The sequence below is a fragment of the Erithacus rubecula genome (genome assembly GCF_903797595.1).
Source record: "Erithacus rubecula genome assembly, chromosome: 33".
Classification (NCBI taxonomy): Eukaryota; Metazoa; Chordata; class Aves; order Passeriformes; family Muscicapidae; genus Erithacus; species Erithacus rubecula.
In genome coordinates this window covers 862,385-876,859 of record NC_136683.1, presented here as the reverse complement: position 1 = coordinate 876,859, position 14,475 = coordinate 862,385, and the positions used below count along the sequence as shown (strand labels likewise).

At 50.2% G+C, this 14,475-nt stretch overlaps 2 protein-coding genes across 2 annotated transcripts; both read left to right on the top strand.

The window, feature by feature from the left end:
- Positions 1-43: 43 nt before the first annotated feature.
- LOC306813807 (translocon-associated protein subunit beta) lies at positions 44-4,600 on the top strand. The gene is made up of 6 exons (XM_079329460.1): positions 44-104; positions 1,703-1,857; positions 2,770-2,868; positions 3,250-3,358; positions 3,504-3,581; positions 4,255-4,600. Exons 2-6 carry the CDS (start codon positions 1,703-1,705, stop codon positions 4,363-4,365), a joined length of 552 nt encoding a protein of 183 aa, XP_079185586.1. The 5' UTR covers positions 44-104; the 3' UTR covers positions 4,366-4,600.
- A 789-nt stretch (positions 4,601-5,389) lies between these two features.
- On the top strand, positions 5,390-13,796 carry CCT3 (chaperonin containing TCP1 subunit 3). The gene is made up of 14 exons (XM_079329405.1): positions 5,390-5,684; positions 7,314-7,375; positions 7,923-7,973; positions 8,071-8,133; positions 8,744-8,840; positions 9,195-9,312; positions 9,496-9,682; positions 10,157-10,306; positions 10,771-10,903; positions 11,404-11,485; positions 11,604-11,784; positions 12,198-12,443; positions 12,681-12,812; positions 13,457-13,796. Exons 1-14 carry the CDS (start codon positions 5,654-5,656, stop codon positions 13,559-13,561), a joined length of 1,638 nt encoding a protein of 545 aa, XP_079185531.1. The 5' UTR covers positions 5,390-5,653; the 3' UTR covers positions 13,562-13,796.
- The last annotated feature ends 679 nt before the right edge of the window (positions 13,797-14,475 follow it).

Sequence of the window (14,475 nt, the reverse complement as noted above, 5' to 3'; positions counted from 1 at the left end):
TCCATTTCCCAGAGGGCACAGCGCGTCGCTGGGCGAGGCTCAGTGCGTCACTTCCGCCGCGGCTGCGCTGACTCGTCGTTGCGGCGCTGGCGGCGGCAGAGACGGTGAGGGGCGGGCGGCCGGAGCATCTCGGGGCCGTGTCCTCGGGGCGCTGGGGCGGCGCTGGGAAGGGTCTGTAGGAGAGGCTCGGCCGTGGGTGGAGTGGGCAGGAGCAGCCGGGGCTGTGCGCTGGTGAGCGGCTGCAGCAGGGCAGGGCTGGGGGAAGGAAGGGGCTGCTGGCCCCGCGCTGGGCCGGGCTGGGCAGGCGGGTCCGGGCCGAGCCCACGAGGTTCAGCGAGGCCAAAGGCAGGTGCTGCACCTGCACCGAGACAGCGCCGGGCTGGGCAATGGATGGAGAGCAGCCCTGGGAAGGATTTGGGGCATGGGTTGACAAGAAGCTCAGCGTGCCGTGGCTGAGCTACTGTGCACTGGGGACACAGAAAGCCAACACTGTCCTGGGCACATCCCCAACAGCTGGGGCAGTGTGTGAGGGGGGATTGTGCCCCCCAGCAGAGCACGGCTGAGCCCCTGCCCTGCAGAGCTGCCTCCAGCACAGGAAGGACGTGGAGCTGCTGCAGCGAGTCCAGAGGAGGCCACGGAGATGATCCAGGGCTGCTCCAGATGATGTGGATGCTCTGCTCTGGAGACAGGCTGGGAGAGCTGGGAGTGCTCAGCTTAGAGAAGTAAAGGCTCCAGGGAGACCTGAGAGCTCCTTCCACTGCCTGAAAGGGCTCCAGGAGAGCTGGAGAGGGGCTTTGGACAAAGGCCTGGAGTGACAGAACAAGGCTTCCCACTGCCAGAGGGCAGAGTTAGATGGGATATTGGGAAGAAATGGGTCCCTGTGAGGGAGGTGAGTCACTGGCACAGGTTGTCCAGAGAAGCTGTGGCTGCCCCATCCCTGGAAGTGTCCAAGGCCAGTTTGGATGGAGCTGCTCTAGTGGAAGGTGTCCTTGCCCATGGCAGGGGGTGCAGTTGGATGGTCTTTACAGTCCTGTCCAACACCATCCACCTGTGCCTGTGGAGGGCAGAGGCCCTGATTTCGCAGCAGATCTAAAAGCCCCATCAAGTGTCCTCAGTGGTCACATCTGTCGTGTTGCTGTTTCCTTGTCCTCTCAGCAGGGAGGCTTCAGAGGCACTGTGTGTGGATAAGGCCACGTGGCCTGGAGCAGGGATTTGTGCAGGGCATTAGAAAAGCCACTGGAGGGAGTTGGTGGTTCCTCAGTATCTGGAAATAGGAAATAGAAAATGTTTGAAGTGACGAGTTGGTGCTTTCTGAGTTTGTAAGACAGTGCTGGAAATTGCCAGGCTTTGCAAAGACAATTAACTGTTAGTTGCTAAAACAGATGAAATTGTTAATTGCCAAAGCTTTTGCTCTGGAAGTTACTGGAAGAGGTTGGTGATCTGAAAGCTTTGCCCATGACTGGGATGTGCAGGGCCAGGGGTTGGACTCGATGATCCTCGTGGGTCCCTTTCAACTCAGGATGTTCCATGAATTTGGAAAGGGGAGTGATACTGGCCATGGCTTTGAAATTGGAGAAGACCACTGACTTTTTTTTTCCAAGGCAGCAGATGTGGGACACTGCTGTGCCAGTTCTTACATCCCCACAGTCAAGTGTTCAGAGATTTCAGATGATCAGCGCTGTTCCATTCCCTGTGTTCCTAGATGAAGCTGGTGCTTCTTGCCGTGTTTGCCCTGGTGTCTGTGGCTCTCTGTGAGGATGGTGCCAGGCTCCTGGCCTCCAAATCCCTGTTGAACAGATATGCAGTGGAGGGCAAGGACCTGACTTTGCAGTACAACATCTACAACGTTGGCTCCAGGTAAGGCCTGGCCAGGTGCAGTCCTGACCACGAGCAAATGTTCTCTGAGTGGCTGCAGGGGATTTCTGAGCTCTGTGAGGTGCTGCTGCTTCTGCTCCCTCTAACTCTGAGCTTTCCAGCAGTGCCTGAAGGATTGACCTGAAATTTGCCTTTTTCTTCCTCTTCTGTTGTCCCTTCTTTCACCTCGTGGCTGCTCAAGCTGTCAGTCCAGCATGTTGCAGTTCCTGTGGTGTCCTGGTGCACTCTGTTCCCCACACATGTAGCTCCCTTTCTTGGCTTTGTGAGCTCTTTCTCACCTTTATTCTTTTTAATGAAAATTCCTTTTTCCTATCAGGACTTAAGTAAGGACCTGATAAAGATAAAACAGATCTTGCACAGTGCTGGTAAAAAGCTTCATTCACAGAATGAAAAGGTGATTGGACAAAATGCAGGACATTGTTGAAGAGCTTTGTGGGTTTGGTCTTTAGATTTTTTTTTTTTTTTAAGGCAGAATAATGCATGCTGAGTACTGCTAAGAGAAGAATATATGGTGCTGTAATGTTTGATTAATTAATGACAAACATTAAGGAGATACTGTGATTTTATATGTGGGATTTGGTTATTACTTAGGCCAACATGTGTATCCATAAGATGGTATCAGATGTTCAGCAAACTGCCAAATCCTGTTGTGGAAAAAGTGGTGATTTTCCTGTCCTTGTGGTTGTTTCTTTCATCTTTGCCTTCCTCTCTCTGCAGTCTCTCCATAAGACATCTCAGCTCTCCTCCCCACCTTCTACTGATGACATTTCATTTTTTAAAAACCATTTTTTCCATTGGTTTAGGATGGAACTGTCAGTGCACTTTGCTGCAGAGCCTGTAAGCAGATGGCAAATGTTAAGGTTCCTGTCTCACCCCTCTCTTTGTTGTGTTCAGTGCTGCCCTAGATGTGGAGCTGTCAGATGATTCCTTCCCCCCAGAAGATTTTGGCATTGTCTCTGGCATGCTCAATGTCAAGTGGGACAGGATTGCTCCGTATCTTTTCATGTTTTGAAACTTCTCCCAACTCTCTTTCTTGCCCCTGAGCATCTTCATCTTCATCATATCTTCATCTGCTGTCTCTGAAATTCCTTCCAGAGCCTGGACAGGGTGCCAGATGCAAACCCCTGCTCTTCTGGGTGGTGCAGTCTAAAATTACAGTTCCTTTGCAGACAGCACCAGGTCCTGGGGCAGTTGCTCTGCCTGTGGAAGAGCAGCTGGGTCAGTCTCAGGTGGGTCTGGCTGTGTGTGACTATGAGCACTCAGATTTGTCAGCAGCACTGACTTGTGCACCTGGCTCCAGGCTGCTCTTTCCCATCTCCTCCCTTTTCTCCCTGTGCTGCAATTCATCCATTTTCCTTAACATTTGGCTCCCAGAGCCAGCAACGTGTCCCACACCGTGGTTCTGCGGCCTCTCAAAGCTGGCTACTTCAACTTCACCTCTGCCACCATCACCTACCTGGCACAGGAGGGTGCACAGGTTGTGGTGAGTGCTGATTCCTGGCAGCCCTGCAGACACACCTGAGCTCCTGGAGCTGTGGGTCGGGGATGATGCGTGTCCGTGTGCTCTCACCCTGCCCGGCTCTGGAGCCAGGAGGGAAGGTGGCAAAGTCTTTCCCTGCCTTTTCCAGGTTGGATTCACCAGTGCTCCCGGGCAGGGAGGGATCCTGGCTCAGCGTGACTTCGACAGGAGGTTCTCCCCTCACTTTGTAAGTGCCTGTGCATTGATCATGGCAAAGGGCAGCAGGGCAGCTGAGCCGAGGACGGTGCCTTCCTGCTGGCATGTGGGGTGTGTGGTTTGCTCTGCAGTCACCTGGGGAGTTCCAGCTGGAGCTGGAGTTCATTCCTGTCAGTTCTCCAGAGGACTGTCACAGAAGCAGCTGTTTCCATCTCAGCTCCCTGTGTGCTGAGGAGCTGCAGTGTGGGTTTGGAGCCAGAAAATCTGACAGTAGAATCTAGAACCTCCTAGTGTGGAAGGGACCCACGTGGATGGTGGAATCCAACTCCTGGCCCTGCAGAGGAGAGCCTCAGGAATCCCAGCCATGTGCCTGGCAGCCCTGTGCAAACTCCTTGAGCTCTTGTCAAGTTGGGTGCTGTGGCTGCTTTCCTGGGGAGCCTTTTCCAGTGCCTGGGAGATCATGCTCTGGGAGAAGAGCCTTTTCTTAATATCCAGCCTAGTTCTGCCCTGACCCCTCTGTGGGCACTCCCTTGGGTCCTGTCACTGGTCAGTGAGGGCAGAGGTCAGCGCCTGCCCCTCTTCCCTGTGTGAGGGAGCTGCAGACAGTGTGAGGTGTGCCCTCACTCTCCTTCTCTGACTTTATTGCTCTGAGACTCCTCTGGCCTGGATTGTTTTGACTTTTCTCTGACAATTTCTCCCTCTAGCTGGACTGGGCAGCGTTTGGCGTGATGACCCTGCCGTCCATCGGGATCCCCCTGCTGCTCTGGTACTCCAGCAAGAGGAAGTATGACACCCCCAAGACCAAAAAGAACTGAGCAGAGTCAAATGCCAGCAGCAGTGCAGAGCTCAGCAAAGGACAGCCCTGAAGGGCCAGGAAGAGCTGCTGGGTCGGGTGGCACCATCCCCTGAGAGGTGCTGCCTGTGCTGTGCTTTCAGCCCTCTGGGCAAAGGATTGGGTGGCTGCAGCAGCTGCCATGAGGTGTCCTCTGTGTTCTAATGGAGAAACAAGCAAAGATAAAAAAAGAACAATCAAAAGTCCCCAAACTGCCTTGTCCAGCCCATTTGGAGGGGAACCCCTCTCTCCTCTGCAGCTGCAGCAATGCACAGGGAGGAGCAGTGTGTCAGTGCCCAGGGGGGCCTGTCTGTGGGGCTCTGCCCCCTGTGCTGCTCCAGCTCTCATTTGCCTGCTGCAGGTTTCTGCAGGGTGTCATATCTCAGGGTGCCCTGGGGGTGCTGCTGCCTTGTGGGAGGGATCTTGCTCTGGTCACACCCCAGACCTGATTTGATTGAGGATGTCACAGCTGCTGCTTTGTCCTGTTGATGCTGTTCTCTGGCCCAGTAGCTTGCCCTGGTACATGGTGGTTTTGTAAAGCCATGAGGGTGGAGTGCAGGGCAGAGAATCAGAGTTAAATTCCTCAAGAATCAGATGCAGAGGCTGGGAAACTCTCCCTTCCTGCACGGGGGATATTCTGCTTAAGCACACGCACCCACCCTCTTTGCCCTACACATGCTCCAGCTTTCTGCGTGGATCAGGCTGTCTGCTATGACACCCGATCTTTCCCCATGGCGTTATGTGATCCTCGGTCCCGTGGGGTGACACTGAACCACCGGGGACACAAAATGGCCGCAGGCGGCTGAAGAGGGCTGAGGGTCCTGCTTGGAGCGATACCGGAGCCCGGGCACAGCCTGTTCTATCGGACAGGCGGCGCCTCCTCACTATCCGTCCTTTTCCCGCCGTGCTGTAGTGCGGGCTGGGCCAGACCGCCGTGCTGAGCGAGGGGGAGGCACTGGGTTCTGCCTTTCTGAGCATCTCAAGCCGGTGCGTTCCGGCTGGAACGGGGAGGCGGCAGCGGGACGTGCACTCCGCTGTGCCCCGCGGGCCCTGCGGCCTCCCCTCCCTTCCCCACGGCCGCGTCCCTCGCTCCGCCGGACCCGCCGCTGCTCCCGCCCTCGCTCCCGGCGTCACTTCCCGGCCGGAACCTGCCGGGCGTTCCCTCGGAGCGGGCGCGGCGCTCACGCGCGATTGACCGCGGGGTGGTGGCGCTGCGCGGTGTCGCGGCTTTGCGAGGCGGCAGCGCCGAGGCTCCAGAAGGTTCCGCCGCGATGATGGGCCCGCGCCCCGTCCTGGTTCTCAGTAAGTTCCCCCGGGGCGGAGGGTGAGGGCACGGACGGTTCGGACCCCCGCCCCGCTCTGCCGCACGCTTCACCCGCCGCCATGTTGCGTCCCTCATGGCCGGGCGGCCTTTCACAGACCGATCCGGCCGGGGCTCCCTGTCCTGCCGGGGATCCACTGGGGATCGCTGCCGCCACCGGCGCGGCCCGAGCCCCCCTCTAAACTCCCTCCACACGGCCTGTGCTCTCCCTCTCAGCTTTCTCCACACCGCTCGAGCTCCTCATCGCATCTCCCTCCCTACGGCCCGTGCTCCCCTCAGCCTGTCCTCCCCTCTCAGTTCTCTCCCCTCAGCCTGTTCTCTCCCCTCAGCCTGTTCTCCCCTCTCAGCTCCCTCCCCTCAGCCTGTTCTCTCCCCTCAGCTCCCTCCCCTCAGCCTGTTCTCCCTTCTCTGCTCCCTCTCCTCAGCCTCTGCCGCGCCCTGCGCGGGCTCGGAGCCCCGCTGCGCTCAGACCTTTTCTGGAAACCTTCCGTGCTCTCAGCTTTTGTCGCATATTTCTCAGCATGTTGCTTTGTACTGCCCCGTTTGAACCTCATGTGAACCCCAATTCTTGGGCCTCTAGTATGCTAAGGACGTGAAGCTACTGGAGCTAATCTAAAGGAGTCCACAGTGATGCTCCAAGGGCTGGAGCTCTTCTGCTCTGGAGTCAGGCTGGGAGAGCTGCGGGTGTTGAGCCTGGAGAAGTAAAAACTCCAGAGGGATCCTAGAGCTCCTTCGGGTGCCGAAAGGGGCTCCAAAAGAGGGAGAAGAGAGAGGGACTTTGGAGAAGGTGTCACTACCCATGAGAGGGCTTTGGAACGAGGTAGTCCTTAAGGTTCCCTCCAACCCAAACCATTCTGTCGTTTTGTCACCATCTACCAACAAGAGGTGTTCCCAGGGTGATTTTTGTTTGGGTATCTCATTCTCTTTTCTCCATCCATTCTGTGCCCTATTAACCCAGCAGGCAGACTGTGGTAGCCCACTGCCCCTTTTCTATAATCCTGCTTACCCAAGACTTGGTGCTGCTCTTACTGTTGCTTCCTTTTGTTCTGTCTTACACCTCCATGTGCGCATGCATCTGCTCCTGAGTAAATCTGGGCATGCTCAGGCCTGGCTTGTCCTTCCAGAAAAGCATCCCTGAGCCCAAATATACTCTAGGGCTGAGTTTATTGATAGCTGGTCTCCAGCTGGTCACCCTCATGTGCCAAAGCAACATTGATGGATTAACTTTATGTTCACCCAGTTCTGCTTACTGTACATGAGCCTCTGTAATTTTTTTTTACTGAGCACTACTGTACAATAGCAGCTTCTTGGCTTTGTGAGATCTGTCAGATTCTAGTGAGTCACTGCAGTTTGATTTTCTGGGGTAGTAATTCCTGTTTTAGGCTTGCAAAGCTTTGTCTCAGAATGCTAACGAGGAATTCTTTTATAATAGGGAATGTTGTTTTTCACGGACAATCTGAATTTCTCATAATTACTGCAGTATTTATATTGTAAACTCTGAATTTCAAACTGGTCACATGTTGAATGTGTGACTGAGAGGTGACTGCATCCTTATTGTTTTGTACTTGATTGTACTTGATTAATTTTATTTTTTTTTTTGTATGCTTTAGGTCAGAATACAAAACGTGAATCTGGAAGAAAAGTCCAGACAGGAAACATCACTGCTGCAAAGGTACTAAATTCTCAGGCTGTTCTGTTCCATTTCTTTTTTAATGTGTGTGTGTATTTATACATTTCAGAGTGAAAACTTATATATATATTTCAGAGTGAAAAAAAAGCATATTTTCTCTATTCTGTATGAATATAGAGTAGAAGAAGAAGAAGAAGAAGCAACATATAAAATAATTTTCTATGTTAGCAGAAGATTTTTATAGTATTACATAAAAATTCTGTATAAAAATATAATATCTGCATTGTTCCTGTAATGGGTATCCTATAAATAATCAAGGAGGGATTTAACCATCCAAGCTCCCTTTCTCTGCAATATCTGAAAGTGTCTCAGTTTTGACATCTGATTAAGATAATAATTTAGTGTAGTTCCAGTGTCTTGATAATCCCCATATTCTCATTTCCACACGATTCTTTACCTTGGCTGCATCTCAACCACAGCAGAGTTGTTGGATCACTGAAATTTTGCAGGGGCTGTTGATTTCACTGTGGGGTTTTTTCAGACTTTTTGATGCCCTCCTGCATCACCTCATTTCTTTGATTCCTCCTAGACTATTGCTGACATTATCCGAACATGTTTGGGACCGAGAGCAATGATGAAGGTAAGAATTTGTGCTGCAACACCTGTGCTGCAGCTGGCTGGAAGTGAGACACACATGGGACAGAGCAGTCAAATGTTGGTTTTCTTTGTGCTTGCAGATGCTTTTGGACCCCATGGGTGGGATTGTGATGACCAACGATGGCAATGCTATTCTTAGAGAAGTAAGTTTCTCCTGAAAGATTGTTTTGTTTAATATTGTCAGTATGTGTCTGAATCTTGGGTGACAATGGAGCTGTGTGATCTCCTCACCTGTCCTGAGAGCCAGCAAGTGCTAACCAGCTGCACCAAGAGAGGTTCTTACTGAGGAGAAATGAAACATATCCAGCAAGTGTTCTTGCTCTACAGAAATGTAGGTTTGATCCTAGAGTGGGAACTTCTCATGGAGACTGATGCAAATTCCTTGGTAATTGAATCTGTTGCCAACTCCATTGAGACATTTGAGTAGATGGTAGTGTTCAAAATGAGACCACAAAATGCCACAAAATGAGACCTAGAAATCATTATCATCTGTCTGATGCAAGAGCTGTTAAAAGAACATCCTAAAAACTGTAATGCCTGAAAAACAGTGAAGAGACACAGTACTGTCAATTACAAGGGCTTGCTTTTGGTCTCAAAAGGGAAAAACCAGCCTTGCTGTGGTTGAACAGAATGCCTTTGATTGTATTTAAAGTGTGATATTTGTTCCATTGATGGAATGGAATGTCCATCCAGACATGAGATGTTTCTGCTTTAATAATCTGGGACAAATCCATACCCCTTGCTCCTCCATAGATTCAAGTCCAGCATCCAGCTGCAAAATCAATGATAGAGATCAGCCGCACTCAGGATGAAGAAGTTGGAGATGGCACCACATCTGTCATTATCCTTGGTAAGGAGACTGGCTCAGACACTTTGTATAAAGGCTGAAGTTCACCCTTTTTTTCTAAGCAGAGCCCATGATGAGACAAATCTTACTTATTTATGAACCTTGAGATGGAGAGGGTTTTTTTTTACTGTGTAAGAGCATGCTAGGTTCATGGGACCCTAATGTGATCAGCTGCACACTTTGGGAAGTTCTTTCCCCATGATAACCAATGTTAAGTGTAAAGAAAGGTGTAGATGATGTGAGAGCTCTCTGCATGGATAGAATATATATTTTTTCTAGTATAAGCTCTCCTTTCTTGACTGTTGATTATCCTACTAACTTACTTGGGGATTTCAATTTATTTTTCATTTTTTTTAGCTGGAGAGATGCTCTCTGTTGCTGAACACTTTCTTGAGCAGCAGATGCACCCAACTGTGATCATCTGGGCTTATCGTAAGGCTCTTGATGACATGATCAGTATTCTAAAGAAGATTGGGTAAGTGTGGGCTGATGGAAGTTAGAGAGGAGGGATGTGGACTTTCTGCTTCAAGCTGCTCCTTCAGGCTGTTGTCTTAGTCAAATACAACTTAGCAAAATTGGAGGGAGGAGTCAAAAGGGTTAGATTGTTGTTGCTTGGAATTAACCCTCAGTTTGCTCTTTGGTTTTTCCTTTATCTCAGCACTCCAGTGGATGTGAACAATAAAGAGATGATGCTTAAAATAATTAAGAGTGCAATAAACACCAAGGCAATAAACCGCTGGTCTGACTTGGCCTGTAGCATTGCTCTTGAAGCTGTTAAGACTGTGGAGTTTGAAGAAAATGGTAGAAAGGAAATTGATATTAAAAAATATGCAAAAGTAGAAAAGGTGAGTTTGTCCTGAACTGTTTCTTATCCTTTCTTGTTCTGAACTAGTTTATTGCAGAGTGCATTGGGAAGAATTTTGTGTTACTTCTCTGCAGTCCACAGACATAATCCTGGAAGATATTTTAGTCAGTGGTGTCAGCCATGCTCATTTACAATGCCAACAGGGGCTGCTATTTCAACTCTTAAAGAGTACCTGTCAAAAAGATAATTTTAGTTGGATTTGGAAGATGGAAAATGAAACAGTGCCAGACAATATGATATTAAAAGTTTTTTAAGGTCTTTCATGGCTTCCCACTAAAAATCTAAGTCAGTTTGTGCTTAAAATTAAACTTGTATAGTGGTCTGGATGCACTGTGGTTATTTGGGAGATGTTTTCCCTTTTCTGTATGTGCCACAGCTTCAGGAGATAGTTTCAGATACACAAGTTTTTGTAGACTAAATTGACTCACCTCATTTTCTCCCTTCCTTGTGTCAGATCCCAGGTGGTTTTAGTGAAGACTCGTGTGTTTTGCGTGGAATCATGGTGAATAAAGATGTAACCCATCCCAGAATGCGTCGCCTTATTAAGAATCCACGCATTGTCCTTCTGGATTGTTCACTGGAGTACAAGAAAGGAGAGAGCCAGGTAAAGTGAGTCCTGTTGGAGACATCTGCAAGATTTAGAATGGGTAAAGTGAGTCTTCTTGGAGACATCTGCAAGTCTTGATTTAGAGTGAGTCAAATGAACAAATGCAGATATCTTGTTAAAAGTGCAAGTGGTGGAAGGTTTTCTGTGTTCTACCTTTCATAGGCCTGTTAAATGTAGGGCTTAATTCTACTGTGGGGTCCAGAAAAATATGAGTGAGGCTACAGCATTTTGACTCACTGAAGCAGCTACAATGATTTGTGTATCTAAGCGCTGGTCAAGAGCAAAGGAAATATATTTCTGAGCTTGAACTAAAGCTCAGCTGACAGTGTTGCAGTTTATTTGATCAGTGGTTTTCATCCTTGACTCTTTCCCTGGTTATACTGGAGCAGTTGAGCTGCTTGAAGCTGGGGGGGGGGTGAAGGTTGGAATGAACTCTAAGCTGTTTCACCTCTTTTATACAGACTGACATTGAAATTACTCGGGAGGAAGACTTTGCCCGTATCCTGCAGATGGAGGAAGAGTACATTCAGCAGATGTGTGAGGATCTGATAAGAGTCAAGCCAGATCTGGTCATCACAGAAAAAGGAGTTTCTGGTAATAGCACGTCATCCTTTGTGTTGAATTCATCACAGTGAGGTTAAGGGTGTTAAATACACTGCCCAGGAACCTGGAAAAAACCCAACCAAAACTGAAAAAAACCACAACAGCAAACTAATATAACTCCTCCCAAACCTGGTGCTGAAGTTGGATTGGGTTTTATTTTAGCTTTCTAGTGAATAGGTGTACAGTGCAGGCATTGAAGATCATCCTTGATGTTGCTCTGTGAAAGTAGACCCTTACAATAATACTTTGCTTTTCCAGCATTTGGGAAAGATAACAAAACAAGTGAAGCTGAGTATTAACCCCTGGAGAGCTGAGCTACCATTTTGCCTTACAGACTGGTTAAAAAAGCTACATTTTAGGTGCTTTTTTCCTGTAATCCCTTTTTGCTTCAAAGACTGGAATTAAAATAGCTGGATTGATAACTGATAAAGAGATGAAAGTTAACATGATACTGCTGAGTCATTACTGAAATTGCACAAACCTGGTTTCAGACCTGGCCCAGCACTACCTGATGAGAGCCAACATCACCGCCATCCGCAGGGTGCGGAAGACTGACAACAACCGCATTGCCAGGTAGGTGTTGGCTCCTGTCTGGAGCCTGTTCCTACTGTGCATGACCTGGAATTGTTCTGGTCTCACTGTTTCTCAGTTCTGCTTTGTGAGTGTCTGATGTCACACTTTGCTGTGCCAGGGCCTGTGGGGCTCGCATTGTCAGTCGCACAGATGAGCTCCGGGAGGAGGATGTGGGAACCGGTGCTAGGCTCTTCGAAGTGAAGAAAATAGGAGATGAGTATTTTGCTTTCATCACTGATTGCAAAGATCCTAAAGCTTGCACCATCATCCTGAGAGGAGCCAGCAAGGAAATCCTTGCGGTGAGTGAGTGCATGGGCTGCTTCACTTCCTGTGCAGCCACCTTTGTGGAGAGTCATGGCCAGCTGACTGAGGGCTGGGCTTTCAGCTAATGTGGTGCTCCAGTTATTAATGAGAAGGGCAGTAGAGCTGAGGAAAGGTCTGGAGCACCAGGAGCAGGTGTGGGGGTGTTCACCGGGGCTTAGATTGGATATTAGGGGAAATTTCTTCATGGAAAGTGTGGTCAGGCAGTGGCACACGGTACCCAGGGCAGTAGTGCAGTCACCATCCCTGGAGGGATTTATCAGATGTATGCATGTGGCACTTTGGGACTTGGGTTAGTGACAGCCTTGGCAGTGCTGGGGGAATTTTTGGACTTGGTGCTGTTAGAGGGCTTTCCAGCCTCAGCAGTTTTGTGACTGTGTCTCTGTTGCAGGAGGTGGAGCGCAACCTGCAGGATGCCATGCAGGTGTGCCGCAATGTCCTCATGGACCCACAGCTGGTGCCAGGTGGGGGAGCCACTGAGATGGCTGTTTCCCATGCACTGACAGAGAGGTCCAAGGGCATGACAGGTGTGGAGCAGTGGCCCTACCGTGCAGTGGCCCAGGCTCTGGAGGTCATTCCCAGGACGCTGATCCAGAACTGTGGCGCTAGTACAATCCGTGTTCTGACTTCACTCAGGGTAAGTGTGTGGCAGGGGCTCCAGGACACAGTCAGCCCTTTCCTTGTTCACCCAGCTCCTTGGATCAGTCACTGTTCAGAACAGTTCCTTTGTCATGCTATCAGTAACATGTTATTTTATAAACTCCAAAATTGAGAATATTCTAGTGAATATTCCTGAGGCCGTGGTCAGTTTGAGACTCCAGAGGAGAGTTTGCCATCTCACCCCACTGGTGGTGACCTGTCTCTCTGCTTCCAGGCCAAGCACACTCAGGAAGGGAGCCAGACATGGGGTGTGAATGGGGAGACTGGAGCCCTGGTTGACATGAAGGAGCTGGGGATCTGGGAGCCCTTGGCTGTCAAACTTCAGACCTACAAAACAGCTGTGGAGGTAAGGAGAGGTGGGGAAACTTCAGAGCCTCTGTGGGTATTATTTGGGAGAAGAGGACATCCTTCCTGTATGCTGGGTTGTTTGGGTGGGCATCACACACAATGCAGGGCATGGAGGTGTCTGAGGTGGGGTAGTGAGGGATGTGGGGGCCCAGACTCAGGCTTTCCCAGAGTTTTTGATCCTGTGGCTAAATTTCATCATGTTTCATTCCACCTTTTCCTGCAAATGGTGCCAAGTGTTTTCACTGCTTGCCAGACAGAGTTGTGCCTGAGCCATCCTGTGCCAGCAATGTGCTGGAATCATCAGTGGTCATGGGGAGCTTTATCCCTTTGGCTGGCTTGGGCTGCCAGGTCCCAGCTGCCCTTCTCCTTGCCATTACCCTGCTGGTGTTGGATCAAAAGCTGTTCATCGAAGGGAAACTGTGTCCCTTCTGTCAGTCAGCAGGAAAAAATGGGTGTCCTTGTTTCCATGGTGGTGGGAAAGCAGCCCCTTGCTGCTGCCACAAGCCTGTGAGGCACTGGTCCCTTCTGTGCTGAACCATTTCAACCCAGGCTGATGGTTGTGTGGTGTGAAAGCTGGGCAGGGTGGGTTTTGTCTTTTGTGATGAGCTCCAGCTGAGCCCTGAGTGTGGGATTTCTCTGCAGACTGCAGTTCTCCTCCTCCGCATTGATGACATCGTTTCGGGGCACAAAAAGAAGGGTGAGAACCAAGGCAAGCAGTCTGCAGCACCAGAGGCAGCCCAGGAGTGAGAGGTTGAATCTTGGCAGGGGAGAAGCAGCTGCCTTGACCTTGACATGGGGAAGAGATCACTACAGTCACCTGGTCTCAAGGCTGAGGCTGGAAAAGTTTGTTTAGAGTCTGGGAGGGATGGAAAATACCCTGGACATGGAGAAAAGGCAGTGGCTGTTGGTGTCCCTGCACTGGGGGACGGGTTCCAAACTGAAAGTTCTCTTTGCCTCAAAATAAATACATTGTTTCAGGCTGTTTCTGTGTTTAATCTCCCTGAATCGGGGGTGTGCTGTGGCTGAGGACACAGAAAGCCAACACTGTCCTGGGCACATCCCCAACAGCTGGGGCAGCGTGTGAAGGGGGGATTGTGCCCCCCAGCAGAGCACTGCTGAGCCCCTGCCCTGCAGAGCTGCCTCCAGCTCTGGGCAAGTCCAGAGAATGAGATACAGGGGAGAAATTCCTCCCTGTGAAGGTGGTGAGGAACTGACACAAGTGGCCCAGAAAAGCTGTGGCTGCCCCATTCCTGACAGTGTTCAAGGCCTGCTGGGAGAAGGCTTAGAGCAACCTGGTCTAGTGCATGGGGGTTGGACCTAGATGGTCTTTAAGGTCTCTTCTGAACAAAAGCAGTCTCTTACCCTGTTATTCCATTATCAATTTAATCTGACTCTACAAGAGCCCATGGAAGCAGAAATCTGCTGTGAGCCTGGCTGAAGAGATTTACAGCTCACTGCTCTCTGCAGCCAACCTGGCTTTGAGAGCACAGCAGTACAAACAAGGTGTCTTGGGGTGATGTTAGCATGGTGCTTTATTCCTCTATCTCAGCTTTATGCCCAGAAAATGAATGCAGTTGCTTTAAGATGGACACAGGGGATGGGGTGGGGAGCCTTGAGTTCCTAGGAGGGCTCTGTTCAAGCTCACTCTCTGAGTGTTCCAC